Raw genomic sequence first — 20,596 nt, forward strand, 5'->3', positions numbered from 1 at the left:
CATTTCCACACTGACAGCAGTTTAGCTCACTCGCAGCAAGCTAGTCTGCGGAGAGACTTGTTAGCTGACGCAGCAGCAGATAGCGGTGGGGGTATAGTTAGCGGTTAGTAGGAACTGGGTGTGAGTCTAAGCCTTTAGTGATTATTATTTACAATGAAGAAATTAAAAAGGTCCACATCCTGACGTCCGCAGTGTGCTCAATGACTGACTGAAGCGGCGTTGGTGACTGACATGGACGTTAGTGACAATAAGGTACAGTTCATTTTAAAATAAATGTTTTTTTGTTTGGGTCTTGCTAAAGCTTTAGCCTGTGGAAGAAGGGACATTGCGTTAGTTTATTCAGCCGAGGCCCACAATTTGAATGTTAACGTTATTCAAAAAAGCAGCTGTTCCGTTATTATAATTACAAATAGCAGCGTTACTTGGCAGTGACTTAAATTATTTGTTTGGGTGATTAGCTGTACCAACAACATGATAGTATGTTAGTATGGTACGACAGTCAAACACTGATCCCATTTGGCTAGTAAGCTAACATGAAAACAGCTAACGGTAACCGCAGCTCATTATAAAAGACAACGCGTAATGCATTTCTTGTCTTCTGTCGCAGTGCATGTGTTTGTGGTCATTTTACAAAATTACCTAGATTTATTTCCACGACATCTATGTGATAATCACATGAAGACAGTCTGTGTTGTTAAGCGATTAGCTCGGCTAGCTAGCCAACGCTAAATATATGTCATTTGTCGGTGATTGTCATTTTGATCGGGGCCACAGATACCTTGTTACAGTAATACATTTTTTTGTCACAATTTGGAAAGGTGGACTTGACAACACGGTTTCAGTCAGGTAGGAATGTGTGAATGCGAGTGTTGTTATTGTCAGGAGAGGCAAGGAGGTTTCGTGGACAGTCACAAGGGGAACTTCTGGTTCTTCAGCATTTATGGCATTCCTCTGACGCTGTTGCACAAAGTTTGGTTGCAGTTGCGTTTTGTGAGCCAAGGCGTTTTGCCATTTCCTCAGATTAACCTGTAAAATGGCACATTGAACGATGGTGTTCAGATTTCGTGGCTGACTGCACCTGAAAATGTGTAATCCAGTGTTGTGATTTTTATCAGTTTTGTCTTCATAAATGTGAAACTTCTTAAAAGCTTTAATGCATATGGTCTACTTTCTACACCGCTCACCCTGCTTTCAGTACAGAAACAGATACTAGTGTTTGAAAGCAACTGGTGTGGGAATAAATGCTTACACAAACAGAGGCTTGTGAGATCAGTAGCCCCCAGGCTTATCACTGCGAGATCTGTCATCCCCAACGAATGCACATCTGGTTCTGACCTCATTGCCTTTTTCACAATCACAGCTATTCTCACTCACCCCAACACACAGATACACAAAGACACAAATGGTTCAATCAAGAGATGGATTCTCTGACCAGCTTTATAATTTTATTTCCATTTTTTAAATGAATAATTGGGATTGTTCAGAATTCAAGATTCACCACCAGTGCACATGAGGCCTCCATGCTATAGCTTGCTTTATAATTAGCTTATCCTTTACTACTGTCCTTACTTTATCCTCTCAAACTTAATCCTATAACTACACCCTATCTGCTATGCTACCATCGTACACAATCAGACCAACCACTGTAATCCTAAACCCATTATCAGCCTGGACATGGAGGCTGCTATTACTCCCTTTGGGGGTTGTAAAAAAATCTTTCTTTACAACGGTAGTTTGGACTTTATTGAATTGGCATAACAGACTCTATTCACCATGAGCATGTTTAGATAGGATGGGATCTATAGATTACCTAAGGAAAAGTGAGAGAACCACCCACAGCCAGTATCAGTGGGAGACAATAGCTCTGTCTGTGTAACATCCACTGGCTGCACCCTATTCATGCATCCCAACCACTGTTTGAGAGAAGTGAGGGGTGTCTTTGTACTCTGAACCCTGTCACCTCTCCTCATCCTTTGCAACATAGCAGGTTATTTTAATGGGACCTCTTGGATAGAGCTGCCACCTTGGGTTAGACCAGAGGTTTTCAAACTTGGAGGTGAGCCTCCCCAGGGAGGCTCCAAATAGTTACAACAGAGGTTCAGTGAATGGAAGTGAGAAAAATATTATTAGTTTTCAAAAGGAAATCACATAGCATGTGTGTGTGATTTGGTTAAAGAGAGAGTTCAGAGATGTACAGTAGGCCAGTTTTGAGGAATTTTGCTATTTTAATGTCAAATGAGGAGCACCCAGAGGCATGAACGATGCTCCTAGAGGGCAAAAAGGAAAAAGACAGTGAAGGACAGGACATTTTCTTTTGCCATCTTGCCACAAATTGGTCATTTCATGTACTTCACTTTTTAAAGTTTTATTGAATGATAGCAATAACACTTTTACATGGTAAGTAAAACCAGTGTAAAGAAGAGAAAATGTATTTTTTTCCACAGCGTTTGTTACTCGTTTTCAGGAAGATTTCCTAATGGTTTACTTCATCTGACAAGCATGTAAGGAGTCTAAAATCAAAGTTAATGCATTTATTCTGACGGTAACAAACACGTTATGGTGTTGCTGTTAAACTTTAAACTTTAAAATAAGGGCATAGCTTTGTAGAGCTCAAGTCAAATTTCCAATCTTATCTATCTGTGTAGGTTTTAAGTGAAGTACAGTGTGTGAAAAACATTGCTCTGTTTCTGGTTTTTACATATAGTACACAACTGTACATTTGACAAGTTTTCTTATTCAAATTTTTTTTTGCTTTTAATTTGTTGAGGAGATACACAGGCGTGCTAGTTAGTGTCATGATAAAGCATATCATACACATTTGAGGCTGCATCTGTAGTTTTCTGCAGAACCATTGTCTGAGTTGGCTGATTGAGCTTAGAAGTACTGCAGTCTTTCAATCCCAAGCCTGCCTTCCACAGCCCCAGACCTCTAATCTTAGGCCTTTATGTGGCCTTCTGTATCCTACAGCCTCACTGTTGGCTGTGTGGTGGTGCTTTGGATTGATACGTTTTCTGGTTACCTGTCATTCTGTTCAAGAAGTGTTTTGCAGGAATAAAATGAGTGTTCCAAGAATACAGACACTCACCTCATTGTAGACCATATTAACAAGAAACTCGTCATTGTTTATATTATTCACCTCTGTTTATCCAGCTGCAAATGTCTTTGTCACATAAGAAATTGTCTGTCAAAAATGGCTGCAGACGTTTTATGAGACGTTAGATCCTCTGGACGTTGTGTGTTACATCATCATTTAACTCAGAAAAATTTTATGTCCTCATGTTAAGGCCTCATACCTTTTGTATTGATCGCTACACACACTCAAGACTGTAAACCAACTGGAACATGAGGAAATGTAGTGCTCAGCTGTGATTACGGCTTAACAAATCAGAGGTTGTTCAGTCTGCTGGTAGACTATGCATCACTCTCGCTCTCTCTCTGTCTGTCTGTGTCAGACATTCAGTACTCTAATGTCTATGCCATTGATAGGTGTGGGGTGGCAAAATAAAATAAGATGATCTGTTGTACCTTGTAGATACAGAGAAGTCAAACAGTGGGCTTGATAAATATAATTTTCTCACTCAAATTCATCATGTCATTAATTGGCTGCTGTTGCTCACAGTGTAACATTAACCGCTTTCCATTTGTCTTTGTGCAGGATGTGAAGCTTTCAGCCGAAGTGGAACCGTTTATCCCACAGAAGAAAGGTCTCGAAGGATCCCTAGTCAGCATGAGTCTTTCTGGAGAAGCAGGTGGAGGAGGAGGAGGAGGCGGTGGAGGTATAGGGGGAGGCGGTGGAGGTGGAGGGGTGGAAACTACTCCTATTCCCAGCTACCTTATCACCTGCTACCCTTTTGTCCAGGAGAACCAACCTAACAGGTACTGTTACTTTGTCACAGTGGGGAGAGATTTGGGAATGGGTGAAACTCTCTAAAAGCAGTCGTTTTATCTCCATTTAACTCTGAGCTAATAGCACCAGTGGTTCTGGCTTATGATAATTATGGATTTTGCCATTGGCATTGTGGGAAGTTGGGTGTCCCATTGTGAACCGCCCAAGAACAATCTACTCTTGTCTAGATCTTTCTATTTTCAGAATAACTCATTTATTGCACTGTTTACTATAAGAAGAAGAAGAGAACACCGTGTCCCTTAATGTTATGCTTCACGAAAGAGATCACAATCAGATCCTGTAAACAGTGTATTGAGTTAAGACCATTAGATGCTCTGTAGTTTAAGACTGCTTAATTATGAACGGAAACCTCCCCAGAGTTAGAGTTTACATGGAACTACAATCTATGTTTCCAGTGGCTCTTTCTTTGTCCAAAGTGATCTGCTGTATCCTGCACACATCCGTTCCTTTGTTTCCTTCCCCACTATTTGAATGCAAGGAAATGCTCGCTATAGTAGGCTGGCTGTGAAAATGTCATCTGGATCCTTATCAACATTTCTGCATACCACTTACAGGCGCCCCAACAAAGCAACCCTCATGCACATCACTGCTGCATCACAGATGTATACACAGGCATCACCTCTCTCTTGCTAAAGGGGCTTTAATCTTATTTTGTGGAACACATTTTAATCAGTCTCCTCGTCATTGCTGCATGTTTAGAGAAAATAAAAACTGAGAAACTAAAACAAAAGCTAAAAAAAAGTTATGATTAATTCAGGATGTCACAATCATGTTTCTCTTAACAGACTGTGTGAGTGTCTTCTAGTATCTGCCTATACAGATTGTGTGTGTGTGTGTATATATATATATATAATTTCAATCGTTTACTTTCCCACATAACACAGGTGCACAGTGCACACTTAGCCTAAAGTACATTACATTACCTATACTGCACCTGTACATTAAAATAATATTTGACAGCTAAATTGCTTAGTATTAAGACAATATAACCTGCGTCACAGCCTTCCTTTTTATGGTTTCATATTATATTTTGTGTGTTTGGGTGTTGTGTAGTATTTTGTATAATAACCGTTTGGAAAGGAGTGTATTTCTGTTATAATAATAATAATATTATGATGATGTATTTTATTTATAGAGCACTTTTCATGGTACACAAAGACACTTCACAAAGTTTAGTTTGGCGAAATGTTTTCCACCAGCCAGCATTTTCAAAGTGCAGTACACATGAAACATTTCACCCAAATAGATGTAAATTTTAATTGAAAATTGAAATCCAGAATTGCTAGTAAAGTATTCAAAAGCATTAGCAGAGAAAAAATAAGTTGAAAGAGTAGAATATACTCCTTATATTTAACATGTTACTTCTCTACTGTTTCACAGGCAACATCCTATGTATAATGGAGGGGAGCTGCGCTGGCAGCAGCCTAACCCCAGCCCTGGTGGTTCATACCTGGCCTACCCAATCTTGTCTTCACCCCAACCTCCTGTCTCCAATGACTACGCGTATTACCAGATTATGCCTGCTCCATGCCCACCTGTGATGGGCTTCTACCAGCCCTTCCCTGGCACCTATGCAGGTCCAGTGCAAGCTGGAGTGGTCAACCCTGTCTCAGCAGATGTCACTGAAAGGCCGCTGCCTCTGGGTCCAGCATATGGAATGGCCAGTCAGCGGGGGAGAGGCATGATCCGACCTAATGGTATCCCAAAGGTACAGAAGTCGTCATATGTTATTTGTGTCACTAAAAATGTCCCTCCTCATTGTCAATCTGTTAAGTGAGTAAGCCCTTTTTTCTTTTCCTACAGCAACAGTTGGGTGTGTGCCAGCCTCCAAGGGGTCGCCGGCCTCCAACCCGAAGTGTAGCTGTGCAAAAGGAGGTGTGCACCTTGGGACCTGATGGGAGGACCAAGACAGTTATGCTTGTGGATGCAGCACAGCAGACCGGTAAGAATAATTAGAGATATTCAAGTCGTACAGAGGTTTTTTTAAACAATAAAAAAAAATAGAAACCTGTTATTAGCAGTGGGAAAATCCTGAGTTTCAATTTCTAGCTGAGTTTATGGCCAACATCAGTGATGTTTTCATTCCTGTAGCTGAAAGGAAGCTGATGCTCAAAACATTCCAGACTTTATTAAAGTAAGCTGCTTTGCCTGCATACAAGAATCTTTCCTATCAGTGAAGACACAGAACACAATGCCAGTAACAGCTTCTGGTCTTACAGGTTGATGTTGATGATGCTTGTGTTTAACTTCTGAAAGAACTAGAATGCAGAGTTTCCAGTTGGAGAGGTTAACATGATGTCACCAATGATGTCTCTGTTCAGAAAGCTAATGAGTCTGTGGTTTTGGGTCAGATGAACAATGTCATAAAGTTAACTCAAAGTAAAGTTAGTCCACGTTTGTTTTCAACTAGTCTCAAATGATTCTACTACAGTATTTATAGTTCAATTTTCTAACATTTATATGTTGATGATGGTAGCAGTTTTATTCCAATTTGTAACACTTTCTAACAAGTTTATTTATAGCTCTAAATTTCTTCTACTTTGTCCTCAGATTTCCCAGGTGAGGTGTCGGGGCGGAGTGCTGCTGAGCGGGCAAGTCCCTTGCTTTGGAAGAACCGAACAAAGAGAAGAAGGGCGTCCCATCCGGGTGAAATCTACAATGAGCAGGGTGCCAGTGAGGCAGATATAGACAGTGACAGTGGCTACTGTAGCCCCAAACACAACCAGGCAACAGGGGTAACACAACGGACAGCAGAGAATACAGCAGCACCCACTGTAAGTTGTCTACTTACCATCAGCTCCAGACCAAACAGACTTAAAGTCAACTGTAGAATTTGTTTTAACCCATAATCGGCAAATTGGTAGTGCTGATGAGGAAGAGGTTTGAAACTCATTGAAAACTTGCATACAATAAAGATAGCTATGCAGATAGCAAGTCAGGGAGTTGAAAGTTCTTAACTAATAATCTTTCAGAAATTTAGCCTGTCAGGTAGTGCTTTGCCTTCTCCAAGCTAATGCCATAAATGTAATTTCAAAATATTGCTAGGTAGGCAGGTAGGCTGTCATGTTATTGATGGTTAAGGAAAATAGAAGGTCAGAAATGATTTGGTTTTGACATTTGATTTGGTGGAGCTGATTCACAGCCTGGGAGTGACAACCAACTAAGCAGACGAATTTGTGTGGAAAATGTCCCAGAAACATTAACATATTGTCCTTTTCATTTTGCAAAAGTACTGAAAGAATTTTGTTTCTGCAACAGCTACATATCATGTCTACAAGCTTTTCTTCTTATTTTTTAATTGTGTAATTGCACATAGGAAATTATGTTTGCAAGTTATCAGACTGTAGCTGAACTTAATTAAATTGTAGGCTCAAAGTGTCTATCACACAAAAACATTTAAATGCATTGCAGAATGGCATGGCAGTTTTTTGTAGTAACAATGGTAGAAGTCAGAAATACCAGAAAGAGCAACTAACAAATATCTAAACATACATCACAGCAATCTTAAATTACCTTTGCCCTAACTGTGTTATTAGAATAATTAGTATGCACTAGATATCTTAATATAACTTGTTTTCTCTCTCTTTCGATATGTTATGTCTTGTGCAGGGAGTAGAGGCTGGTGTAATGACAGGTAAGTTTGATGCTACGTGTGTTTGAATGAATTTTGTATTTATTTTGTGTTTGAAAATTCAGATGATTGAACTGATGTCTCTAATTGATGTCTCTCAGGTAAACTGATGTCTTTTACCTGAGAATTGATTATGATTTTGTTTTGTTCACTAGCAGGTACCTGGGTAAATGTAGCCTCTCAGGCTACCTTAAAGTCCTGGGGGGACAGGAACAGCCAGTTTCACAGAGCAGACCAGAGGAAGAATCCTGAACAGAGAAACTTCTCACAGGTATAATAGTTCCCTCTGGAGCAGACACTGAGTAAAAGACTGCTGTATGTCAGACAAACAATTCTGGTATTCAGCAGTGCCTTCACAAAAAAGTGCTATGCAATATTAGGATCCCTAATTGGCTAAAATGAGGGTCATGTAATTGCTGTCTGATAACACCCTGACAGTTTTGCGAGCTACTTATTTAAACCATATATGTAGTATTACAATTGCATGAATAATTAGCATACTGTTATTGACTTCTGGTGACATTAAATGTCAAATGTCACATACAAATGTAGACCAAACAGCCATTCACAGTCAACCTATTTGGAAACTGTCATGAGGAAGAAGAAGATATAACCGAAATAGTGACGTACAGCCGCTTCTGCTGTCTGCGTGACTGAGCTTGCAAGCTTTCATATGTTTCGCTCTTGTGTCTTTTCCTACGTCCCTCACTCTACAGTATGTGCACACATACACAGAGGGGAATAAACCAAATCAAATACCAGTGGTAACCTGTCTGACTCCTGAGTTCTCCATGCCACTTTGTCTTTCAGGATTTCCACAGTGGCTATACAGGGCGTTTGCCGCCCAACCAGTCAGAACAAAGACTACAGCCAACAGTGACCGCTGGCACTGAGCTCACCCCAGAGCCCCTCTACTTTGAGGTAAGAGAGGTTTTTTTGTGAATTTCATTGTAATGAATCCTCAATGCAGCAGTCATTATAGACTTATTTTTGGCAGAGTGAGTGCTGAAATGTTTTCTACATGTTTGTCAGGATGAAGATGAGTTCCCAGATCTAGCTACTGGAGGGACTGTCCAACGCAGCACCAAACCAGAATCTGCTGCAGCCCAGACACACACTCAACCTAAAATGCCGAAAAACCTGGTATGGGAAAGCACTTTCTGAAGACAAGTCTTTGAAGGTTTTCTGTGCCATACGCTGACTGTTTGCAGGATTTACTTGCAAATAAAACAGCACATTGCCTTAAACCAGGAGAAGCTTGGAAGTAGTATTACTATTGTCAAGTGTTGACGACTTCTTTCAGTAATTTTTCAGTGTACATGTCGATTTCTTAAATTGGTACCAAGTGTGTGGTGCCCCCAGCGTTTTTCTTTGAATGTTTTGAATACTGCATATGCAATGCAAATATCAGGCAGTGTTGTGCACATGGTACTGACATTTCTTTTAGTGTGGAAATGTTGTGGACACTTGAAGCGGTATGTGATTGGGGAAATGTTGCGAGCCAGCAGAAGCAAAGAGGCACAAATACACACACACACGCACACACATACGGGCTAAAAACATCGGACGTTCTGTGATATAGTAGAGCACTTTTTGAATTTTTTTTGTTGTTTGTTTGTTTGTTTGTTTGTTTTTTTCAGCCGAAACCATTGTTTGCAGAATGTGGGTTGGATCTGTGTTTGTGTATCTATGCAGCTGAACTCTGATTCTTGTATAGGTTAATCTTTACACCCCTACTAAATACTATTTTTTATCTCTAAACGCAGCTGGATAACCTACCAGAAAACTCCCCTATCAATATTGTGCAGACTCCTATCCCCATTACCACCTCTGTTCCCAAGAGGGCCAAGAGCCAGAGGAAGAAGGCGCTGGCAGCTGCCTTGGCCACAGCACAGGAGTACTCTGAAATCAGCATGGAACAAAAGAAATTGCAGGTATAAACCTGCGCTATGTCTGCTGGTCATGTAGGTTAGGTTCAGACTGAAGAGTTTGAATGTTATGGCTTGTTGATGTGTTTCTATCATAGTTTCTATGCCTTGTTAAATCAGCTCTGGTCCTCACCACTTGGTGTGATCTTTTTCTGTCTTTTCTTTCCTCACCCCGGCAGGAGGCATTCACCAAAGCAGCAGGGAAGAAGAGTAAAACCTCTGTCGAGCTGGACCTGGGAGACATGCTGGCAGCTTTGGAGAAACATCAGCAGGCTATGAAGGCCAGACAACTCAACAATACTAAGCCACTGTCCTTTACAGGTATTCATAGACTTGATCAGAAATGAACAAGTGGGGGGGATTCAACACACATCTTACAATACAAAAGTCCGGCAGTAAATAACAGTATTGAGTTTAAGCATAGACTTTGGCGATTTAACTCAATACTGTCTGAGGCTATAATATGTATTGTTTTTAAACAAATGTCCTATTTCATTCATTTAAGTTTTCTTGTTTGGAATTTAGCCCCATTCTGCAGTTTTGCTTTTTTAATCTAATATCTGGTATTTACAGTGGGTACGGAAAGTATTCAGACCCCTTTAAATTTTTCACTCTTTGTTTCATTGCAGCCATTTTCCAAAAATCAAAAAAGTTCATTTTATTTCTCAGTAATGTACACTCAGCACCCCATCTTGACAGAAAAAAAACTGAAATGTAGAAATTTTTGCAAATTTATTAAAAAAGAAAAACTGAAATATCACATGGTCATAAGTATTCAGACCCTTTGCTCAGTATTTAGTAGAAGCACCCTTTTGATCTAATACAGCCATGAGTCGTTTTGGGAAAGATGCAACAAGTTTTTCACATCTGGATTTGGGTATCCTCTGCCATCCCTCCTTGCAGATCCTCTCCAGTTCTGTCAGGTTGGATGGTAAACGTTGGTGGACAGCCATTTTCAGGTCTCTACAGAGATGCTCAATTGGGTTTAAGTCAGGGCTCTGGCTGGGCCATTCAAGAACAGCCACGGAGTTGTTGTGAAGCCACTCCTTCGTTATTTTAGCGGTGCGCTTAGGGTCATTGTCTTGTTGGAAGGTAAACCATCGGCCCAGTCTGAGGTCCAGAGCACTCTGGAAAAGGTTTTCGTCCAGGATATCCCTGTACTTGGCCGCATTCATCTTTCCCTCGATTGCAACCAGTCGTCCTGTCCCTGCAGCTGAAAACACCCCCACAGCATGATGCTGCCACCACCATGCTTCACTGTTGAGACTGTATTGGACAGGTGATGAGCAGTGCCTGGTTTTCTCCACACATACTGCTTAGAATTAAGGCCAAAAAGTTCTATCTTGGTCTCATCAGACCAGAGGATCTTATTTATCACCATCTTGGAGTCCTTCAGGTGTTTTTTAGCAAACTCCATGCGGGCTTTCATGTGTCTTGCACTGAGGAGAGGCTTCCGTCGGGCCACTCTGCCATAAAGTCTGGTGGATTGCTGCAGTGATGGTTGACTTACTACAACTTTCTCCCATCTCCCGACTGCATCTCTGGAGCTCAGCCACAGTGACCTTTGGGTTCTTCTTTACCTCTCTCACCAAGGCTCTTCTCCCCCGATAGCTCAGTTTGGCCGGACGGCCAGCTCTAGGAAGGGTTCTGGTCGTCCCAAACGTCTTCCATTTGAGGATTATGGAGGCCACTGTGCTCTTAGGAACCTTAAGTGCAGCAGAAATTTTTTTGTAACCTTGGCCAGATCTGTGCCTTGCCACAATTCTGTCTCTGAGCTCTTCAGGCAGTTCCTTTGACCTCATGATTCTCATTTGCTCTGACATGCACTGTGAGCTGTAAGGTCTTATATAGACAGGTGTGTGGCTTTCCTAATCAAGTCCAATCAGTATAATCAAACACAGCTGGACTCAAATGAAGGTGTAGAACCATCTCAAGGATGATCAGAAGAAATAGACAGCACCTGAGTTAAATATGAGTGTCACGGCAAAGGGTCTGAATACTTATGACCATGTGATATTTCAGTTTTTCTTTTTTAATAAATTTGCAAAAATTTCTACATTTCTGTTTTTTTCTGTCAAGATGGGGTGCTGAGTGTACATTACTGAGAAATAAAATGAACTTTTTTTGATTTTTGGAAAATGGCTGCAATGAAACAAAGAGTGAAAAATTTAAAGGGGTCTGAATACTTTCCGTACCCACTGTATGTATCTTTTGTAAATGTCCTTATGAAAACATGTTCAAAAATATAGTGATTATCAGACTTTACTAAAGCTAACACCTACTCCTAATTTCTCTTTAACTTAATGTGACTCATTAAGCTTGATTCGTTGCCCCCACTGACTTGCCTGAGCATGACCACTGAGTCGACTCAAAACCTCTGACAGTCCCAACACAAACCAAACATAATGAACCTACTGTGCACACACATTTACACATACTCACATACTGCCTGTATACGGACTTGTCATTCTCCCCAGTTGGAACAACTACTCCATTCCACGGTTCAAGCTCGACCAGCGTGCCGTCCATGTTAAAGGGTCATCAGCAGCCATACTCAGCCCCACATAATACCCTGGATTCCACTGCACCACGTATCAAGAGAGGGAAGGAGAGAGAGATCCCCAAAGTGAAACGGCCAACAGCCCTCAAGAAGGTTATGATTCAAGTTGAAGTTAATCATTTAGGAGAGATGGGAGAAAGATGTTATATTGTCTACATAGAAATTGGTAAAAGGAATGGAGATCTTTGAACCTGCCAAGTGCTGTTGTTATTGATATTGTGTTTGTGTTTTGTGTTTCGATAGATTATCTTGAAGGAACGGGAAGGGAAGAAAGGGAAGTCAAGTGTAGAACAAGAGTCTTCAGGCCAGGAGGAGCATGGTGAGGAGTGTCTACATTTTACTGATGATCTTCCTCGAGAGCCTGCCTCCCAAGAAGGTGGGGTTAATTCATTATTAAGAAGTGAAAACAATTCAGTTTTACCCATATTTTTGGTTTCCATGATACATTTTCTAATTGTTATTTCTGGTCTGCTGTTTGTACCACAGACAATGGTCTGAGTATGCCCAGTGATGCGTCCCTTTCCCCAGCCAGTCAGAACTCTCCCTACAGCATCACACCGGTATCCCAGGGTTCTCCTGCCAGCTCTGGCATTGGGAGCCCCATGGCTTCAAACGCCATCACCAAGATCCACAGCCGACGTTTCAGAGAGTAAGTGCGCTCTCTTACCCCCACATGGAGTAAGAAACCAAATATTGAACAGGGAAAGACATTTTGTAGGAATCCTTGGCATTGGAATGTCTCAAAAATGCACAATGTGGTAACAAAAAATGGTTACCAAAGCAAATACTTGTCCCACTCAAGAATCAGAGCCGTGGCCGTGAGAAGCGTACTCTGAAAGTCAACGGGTGTTTTTTAAGGGCGAAACTGTACAATAAAGAATTGTAGAGTATGGCACAGCACATTGTCCCTTCTCAGCAAAAATGTATGTCAGTGGTCACAAAAACTGCTTTGTCCCTCTGTGTCCTCTGCTGTAGGCCTATTGTCCCAGCCCACCCTTCTCTAACAGATTTTGCATTTAAATCCTCAAAGGCCTCTGTGGCCAAGCTCCTCCTCTCAGCACTGACCTCTTCACTTGTCCGTCAGACCACACTACGTCGACCTTCCGATAGTTTTCATCAAACCACAACACTAGTGGGAGTACACGTGCTATCAGATGGCTCTGCTCTGTCTTAGAGAGCCTGCAAGGCTTACCCTGATTCAGAAAAGGGGTCAGATAGCAACAAAGGGTAATAGCATAAGTGTAACCAACTAGCAGTTAAACAAAGTTGTCATGAACAGCTGTGTAAAACTTTGAATTGGTCAATTTTAAAGAGAACAACAAAGACTAAAGCTTTTTTAGGGATTCAACAATTATTTTTATCATAGACCTTTTTCAATTCATTGTTGGTCTTTGAAATATCAGAAAATAGTTTTTAAAAAAATGCCCCAAGATGTTCTAAATTCCAAATTAAAGCCCCATCCAGACAGTTTTTGTGCCATTTTTGGTAAACGTTCTTTCTCAAACAGAGAATGGGGGTGTGGTTAATAGTCGGACGTAATACATTACCATGACAACCAAAAACTGACCAGCTGGAGTGTTCACTAACGACATGCTGTGTTAACATCACTACACTGTAAAGTTTAGTACACTTTACTGTCTGGCAGGAGTAGCTATTACTTACCCATGATAGAAACTAATGTGCGAGTATCAGCTGTTATCAGTCATACAGTCGATGGTCCTGTCAAGCACTGCACACGATAACTCCTATTTTTTATGGTGCGCTTACTTTACCACGGGGGTGTGGTGGGTGCCTTCGCTGATGCATTGGTACAACGGCCGTCAGTAAAATGCATGTTGCAGACTGTATATAAGACGGTGGCAGGTGAAAGTGTGACGATTTTTCTGTCATCTGTCCTCCAACACTGCATGCACAGATGCCATAATGGAAATGAACAGCACACTAAACCAAGAGGAGGAAAATAAAAAATAAAATTAAGAACCTCTGTTAGCCAACTTTCTGCAATAACTATGCTAGCTAACTACACCTGGCTAACTACAACTAAGTTAACTTAGCTAACTAAACTAGAAAGACAAACCATCAGACACACAGACATACCTACTGTAAGTTCTAAGTAAATACATGATAAATTGGTTAGCTAGCTCACAACAATGTTTATCAGTTTGATGCTGTGACTTTACGAGGTGTTTAACAGTTTAACGAGGCATGACAGTGAGCCTGTGCAAGCTTGGAGAATGACGTATGACTTATGGAATTACTATAGTCACACGTCACAACCCTATTTTAACAACTAAGAAACTTTTGCAACCTTGAGCAAAAAATTAAGCCATTTGTCAAACTATGTGGGTAATCGACATTGCAAGGAAATGACTCAATACGCTGGAGGGGGGCTTTAACATCAATTTGTTGTATTGGACCAACTTCAAAATTTAAAAGCTACTCATTTAACGGTTGCCTAAGACAAAGAAAAGCAGCAGATGACCCAATTTAGGGGCTACATTATTTATATTTGCTTGAAAAACATATTTGGATTATCATAATTGTGCTTATTCTTTGTTTGTAAATTAAATAATAGATTAATAAACTCATTGAAGTCATAAAGCCTTTAATTTGCCTTTCACAGCATCATTTGTGTTAGTTAACATTGATGACAATTGTCATTGTTAGCTTAGCAGTCACCCAAAAGATGAAAGTGCTGTTTTGAACATCTGTAACCTCTTTTTTTTCCTTCTGCAGGTACTGTAACCAAGTGCTGAGTAAGGAGATCGATGAGAGCGTGACACTGCTATTACAGGAACTGGTGCGTTTCCAGGAGCGGGTCTACCAGAAGGATCCTACCAAGGCCAAATCCAAACGCCGCCTGGTCATGGGTCTCCGAGAGGTCACCAAGCACATGAAGTTGCATAAGATTAAGTGTGTTATCATCTCTCCCAACTGTGAGAAGATCCAGGCCAAAGGTGAATATTGACATACCGTCTTCAGCATCAGTCCATATTTGATCAAATTGTCTGAAGTCTGATTATCTGAGCTGTGAACATGTTTAAAGCCGCTATCATCGATATTTTTTATAATAACAATGTATGTGAAATGGGTGGCTCGTAGTGATGAACCTACAGAGAATTATCACCCAAATCTGCAGCTCCCCTTGGTTTTACCCAGCTTTGTAGCAACTTTCAGCTCTCTATTGATCTGTTGAGCCAACAACTTTACTGTGTTGGTTCACTGTCACTGCTCTCATAGCGTCAGCAAAAAAAAAATCTTCAGATATTTCACTCATGCAGCATCCAAAAACAGAGCTAAAAGAGATTGAATATTGCACTTGGCCAGAAATATGACTCCAAATGAATGTGTAAATAAGTAACCGTTTGCTAACAAATTTGCCATGTCAACGTGAAAGGTGATGATGTGTCAATGTTGTGCTCACAACTTGTTTCCACTGCCTTCAAGTGGACAAAAAAAAAAGTCAGTTATTGCAGAATTAAAATTTCAAAAAAGAAAATCTCATGATGAACACTCACAAGAGAGCATACATTGCGTACAAACCCAGCAGTCATACTTGAATTAATAGATGTGGGGTTGTGTAGCTCCCACGCCTAATGTTGGTATTACCAAAACAGCAGGTGCACTCTTGTGTTCGAGTCCTTAGCTGATATTTTCTGTTCTTTTTGTTCATGTATTTACATTTTCTGTACATTTGAGTGACCAATTGTTAACTGTGTTGCAGGTGGTTTGGATGAAGCTTTGTACAATGTAATTGCCATGGCTAGGGAGCAGGAGATCCCTTTTGTGTTTGCTTTGGGCAGAAAAGCTCTTGGACGCTGCGTCAACAAACTAGTGCCTGTTAGTGTGGTTGGCATTTTCAACTTTTCTGGAGCTGAGGTAAGGCACTCCCTTTCACTAAAACCCCTTGATTGTAATAAATAGTTTTTGATACATTATTATACTATATATTATCTAACCATCCGATCCATCTGTCTTAATATCAGGTCAGGGAATGAACAAAAAATATAGGCTAGTAGTCAGTAGTCGTCAATATAGAGGAGAGACACTCAAGAAACACCTTTGAACACACAGGATCATCTCTAAGCATAAGGTTTTTTTGCCCCTTGCTGACTTGTTTAAATCCCTCTACCTTCTTTAGGCTCTCTTCAACCGTTTAGTGTCTCTGACAGAAGAGGCTAGGAAGGCCTACAAGGACATGGTGTCGGCTCTGGAGCAGGAGCAGGCTGAGGAAGCTCTGAAAAATGACAAGAAAGTCCCGCACCACATGGGACATTCCCGCAACCACTCTGCTGCTTCTGCTATCTCTTTTTGCTCCATCTTCTCCGAGCCCATCTCAGAGGTCAACGAGAAGGAGTATGGTAAGATCACTCATTTGTGGCTCTGTGCTGGGGATCTTTGTTATATATTTTTCTTATGGTTATCTGTTATCAGTGCTGGACGTATGGTATTCAGATCATTTTACTTACTTAAGTTAAGTACCAGTTATTGTTACTGATGCATCAATGCATGAGAAACATTTAGCCGAGTTGAATCTACTGATGATTAAGGAACTCTTAGATGATTATTGTGGTAGAAAAGATACTGCTACTCAAAATGTTTACATCTTTTCTTTAATACTAACTTCTTGAACCTTGAACAATAATTTAAATTAAACCACCTAATGGTGGAACTTCAGACACCTGAAATGAGACAAGGGCCCCAACTGGACCAGCCAAACTGATTTACTCTCAATCTTAAATTTAAGTTAAATATTTTTTATATAAAATATGAACCGAAAAATACAATATTTCCCTCAGAAATGTAGACTCGTAGAAGTATAAAGTAGCAGAAACTGGAAACATTCAAGTAAAATGCAAGTTTTTGAGTAAATGTACTTTCCTCCACCATCTGTACTGTTGCTGAGAATAGAAAATGGAGCTTAACAAGTCTATTTATTCCTTCAGAGACCAACTGGAGGAGTATGGTGGAGACTTCAGATGCCCTGGAGGCTGTAGAAGCTGAGCCGAGTCGCCCTGCACCTTCCACAGCTGCCCAGAGAGCCAATGAGCCCCTGACAGCCACCCCCGGTGCTGCCCCTCCTGTCTCCACAGCTCCCCAACCCAGGGCAGGGCCTCTGACACAGGGTACAGGTGAGAGAGACGAGGTCCGGGTTGACGACCGGCTGGAACTGGCCTCTCAGCAGAGCACAGAGACGGGCTCGTTGGATGGGAGCTGCAGGGGCCCGTTGAACTCCTCCATCACCTCCACCACTTCCACCCTCGTCCCCGGGATGTTGGAAGAGGCAGAGGAGGAAGACGAAGAGGAGGAGGACTACACTCCTGAACCTATTTCTGTGGAGGTGCCCACCCTCAGCAGCCGCATCGAATCCTGGGTGTCAAAGACCCTGGAAAACCTGCAGCTGGGAAAGAGCCAGGAAAGTACGGAAGAGGAGGAGGAGGAGGAAGACGATGAAGAGGAGAGAGGGCAGAGTGAGGACGAGGAGGACCTCGATTTAGCTGACATCACAGAGACAACGATGGAGGGCAAAGAGCAAGTGGAGGCTAAGAAGGTCACCGGTTGATGCCACCTCTCTTGTTCTTACATATACTCCTTCCCTCTGTCCTCTGTTAAACTCACACATCCCCCTTCACAGCAGCCAGCAGCTTTTCTCCTCTGTCTCTAACCCCTTACACCAGACATAGTCTCAGGTATCCAACCAACTGACCAACACATTACAGAGACCAACTTATAAAAACACAGGGTCGCAGACCAAATGACAACTAATAAAGTTTGAGGGATAATAATTGACACCAATACTTTCATCATCTTGTCATTTAAAAGGATACCCTCACTCGTTCTGCCCATAACCTGCTACACTTGAATTCAGAGGGAATTTTTAGATTTTCCTCCTCCGAAGCTGAACTCTTTCAGAGTCAGGGATGTTTCTGGGAGCAAGTGATGAGCGATTTAAAAAAAAAAAAAAACAAAACAAAAAAACAAACAAAAAGAAAATGTTGAACTGCTGTCTGTAGCTTACAGAGAAGGAAGGTTGTAACCTTTCAGCTCCCGTCTTACTTTATACAGAGCTGAGATGAAGCTCTACAAGTATTTGTGTGCTTGTGTGTTTTATAGGCACATAGTTTGCATTTATTTTGCTGTGTTCATTAGCTTTATCTTTGTAAATAATGTGCGTGTGCGTGTGTGTGTGTGTGTGTGTGTGTGTGTGTTTTTGTTTTTCACCTGACTGCTCCATGAGGGAAGGAGAGACGTGCATTTCTTAATTACTGTTTCTTTGATAATTAGCTTTCCTCTCAAAATATTAGTGTCAGGGGTTCTGTCTTTCTACCAAAACCACTCCCGCCCATCAGTCTTCAGAGAGTGTTTTTTAATGTTCAGATGATAAGTGGCCCATTCTGTATTCAGATGATTCAAACGACTTAACTTCTAAGAAGCAAAACAAGCTTTGTTGTATATAACCTTGTCTATGTGGTTCTACTACAGTATATAATGGTTTGTCATATTGATCTTGCCTAGTGTGAAACTATTTGGGGTTGTTTTCCTCTGACTGGAATTGTCTTGAGTTCCCAGATGATGTCTGTGCTTCATAAAAAAACAAAGTGCACCTGTTTTGTTCTCTCTGGTGGTTTTTGTTCTCTGATGGGGGCTCTCAAGCTGTCTCTTACTTGGTAATGACCTATCACCATTTTAGAAGCCTGTTAATGAAATGTATCATTAACACTTAAGATACTTTTAAGTCCATCCGGAAAGATATTTTGCAAGTGTCAGAAATAAACTTGGTAGTAAAGTGCTTAACACCTGTGTAAATAGTTTACAATATAATGAAATAATCGGGGGACTGGAAAGGTGCACTAAGTCCTTGTTTTTACCAGTGTAGACTATTTCTTATTTCCCGCCACCTAAATCTACCAAACCAATAGGACAAGCAGGTGTTTACTGGTATTCATGAAGTTTGACAATACCCAAGTTGAAAAAAGAACACACATGGTTGCTTATATTGTTGATTTTCATTATTATTGTGTCATGCGTAAATAATTTGCCCAGCCCAAACAGGCTTACAAGACAGAAGAAACCAGAGTAGCAACATAAACATAAATATTAAAATAAATAAAAAGAAATGAATCCTTTTAAAGCGATTGTGGTTGTTATGGACAGATTTTGTGAGCGCCCAGCTATATCAGCTAATCTAAAGTCAGTTCACCACAGCTGAGAAGTACTCTCATTGGGGCAGAGTCACCACTGGGAGGTCAAACAAGTCTTCACAAAATCATGCACATACTAATGATAAACCCTTGTAAATACAAGTGTACAAAAGAGCTTTTGATTTTGCATTGTATTTAAAAAATACAATCATCCTGTTCTTAAATTCATTTGATAGTTTTAACATTTTAACAGTTGGAATCCAATTTGATAATGGTATTTGATAGTGAATCATAGTGAGATTTCAGCTATTCGATGGTGATGCGGTGGGCAAATGCAGTATGTTGGGCTGTATGCAATGTGAAGCCCTGAGAAGGGAGATGACTGTGTACTGAATATCATACTTGGGATTATGAAAGTATTTCTGGTTTGATAAAAGGTACGCTGTGTGTAGGCTTTTTGTTGCTATGACTTCCATTAAAGTGTTTGAAGTATGTTAACTGACAAGTGTCTTTTGCACTATGTAAATACGTACTGGTAAAGGTCTTGTAACTAATGTGAACAATGTAAACACACAAAAAATGGTTAAATGAAGTACTTTTTCAACGTGTTCCTCGTCTTTATATGGATATTTAAGATTGTCTTCTTTAGACTGTACATCACTAGCAACATTGTTAGAGGCTGTTTCTCATTATCCTGTTATCACTCTTAACATGTATGGACTGATGATTAACATCATTAAAATGTTTATGTGAGTCATTTGTCTGATGCCTCAATTTCTACAACTGTTGGCTGGTTCATAAGCATGTACACAATTAGATTGCAGAAGAATAGATCAAGAAAAAATATATCTGCAACTAGTTTGATAATTGATTATGCCAAACATTGTCTGTTTCCAGGTCCTGAAATGTGAGGATTCAATTCTTTTCTTTGTTTTTGAGTATCTTTTGGCTTTGGACTGCATTTTTTACTATTGTCCAATAATTCATAGACAAATTATATATTGCATAATCGAGATAATAGTTGTCAGATTAATCGATAACTAAAATAATAGTTAGTTGCAGGCCTAGATTGCAGTTTTACTAAACAACCACTGGGGAAGGGCAAAGCTCCGCTGTACACTATTTTCTTCTCAGAGTTGAAGACTTTTTCTTATTATAGTCAGCGGATTTACATACAGTCGGCAGTTGTCAAGTTACCTGTAATTAAGTTGTTAATTTTAAAGTCAGAAATATTTTTTTACTCTAAAATCCTTCAAATTTACCTTATAATTCCAGGCCAAAGTATGGAAGTACTTTGACACTCTGCCTGCTTGTTTGCTTTTAGATAATCTTTTAATCAGGAATAAGTACAGTATGCAAAACAGTATTTAGTCGGTGCCTGATACGTTGTTCTGATTGGAATCAAGCTGAAATGCAAATGTTTCATTT

General features: G+C 40.5%; 1 protein-coding gene across 2 annotated transcripts; it reads left to right on the forward strand.

Annotated features, from left to right (window-relative positions):
• The first annotated feature begins 18 nt into the window (after positions 1-18).
• Positions 19-19,925, forward strand: secisbp2l (SECIS binding protein 2-like). Of its 2 annotated transcripts, none has more exons than XM_038700709.1 (18): positions 19-252; positions 3,656-3,876; positions 5,288-5,615; positions 5,711-5,849; positions 6,458-6,681; positions 7,517-7,541; positions 7,697-7,809; positions 8,349-8,459; positions 8,571-8,681; positions 9,305-9,472; positions 9,646-9,787; positions 11,944-12,119; positions 12,270-12,402; positions 12,513-12,675; positions 14,763-14,983; positions 15,751-15,905; positions 16,168-16,387; positions 16,973-19,925. In XM_038700709.1, the coding sequence occupies exons 1-18, from the start codon at positions 232-234 to the stop codon at positions 17,587-17,589; spliced, it is 3,288 nt and encodes a 1,095-aa protein (XP_038556637.1). In that variant the 5' UTR covers positions 19-231; the 3' UTR covers positions 17,590-19,925. The 2 variants fall into 2 exon arrangements, with proteins under 2 accessions (XP_038556637.1, XP_038556636.1); XM_038700708.1 differs by having other exon boundaries at positions 20-252; positions 7,694-7,809.
• Positions 19,926-20,596: the final 671 nt, after the last annotated feature.

The sequence above is a fragment of the Micropterus salmoides genome, unplaced genomic scaffold, assembly GCF_014851395.1.
Source record: "Micropterus salmoides isolate LMB-PRFRI ecotype aquatic unplaced genomic scaffold, ASM1485139v1 Ms_hic_scaffold_6, whole genome shotgun sequence".
Lineage (NCBI taxonomy): Eukaryota > Metazoa > Chordata > Actinopteri > Centrarchiformes > Centrarchidae > Micropterus > Micropterus salmoides.

What these genes read in the sequence shown, in the direction of transcription:
- secisbp2l (XM_038700708.1), top strand. Translation starts at nt 232, where the DNA reads ATGGACGTTAGTGACAATAAG. An exon ending in TGGAACAAAAGAAATTGCAG is followed by an intron (nt 9,473 to 9,645) that starts GTATAAACCTGC and finishes TCACCCCGGCAG; the next exon opens with GAGGCATTCACCAAAGCAGC. An exon ending in GGTCAACGAGAAGGAGTATG is followed by an intron (nt 16,388 to 16,972) that starts GTAAGATCACTC and finishes TTATTCCTTCAG; the next exon opens with AGACCAACTGGAGGAGTATG.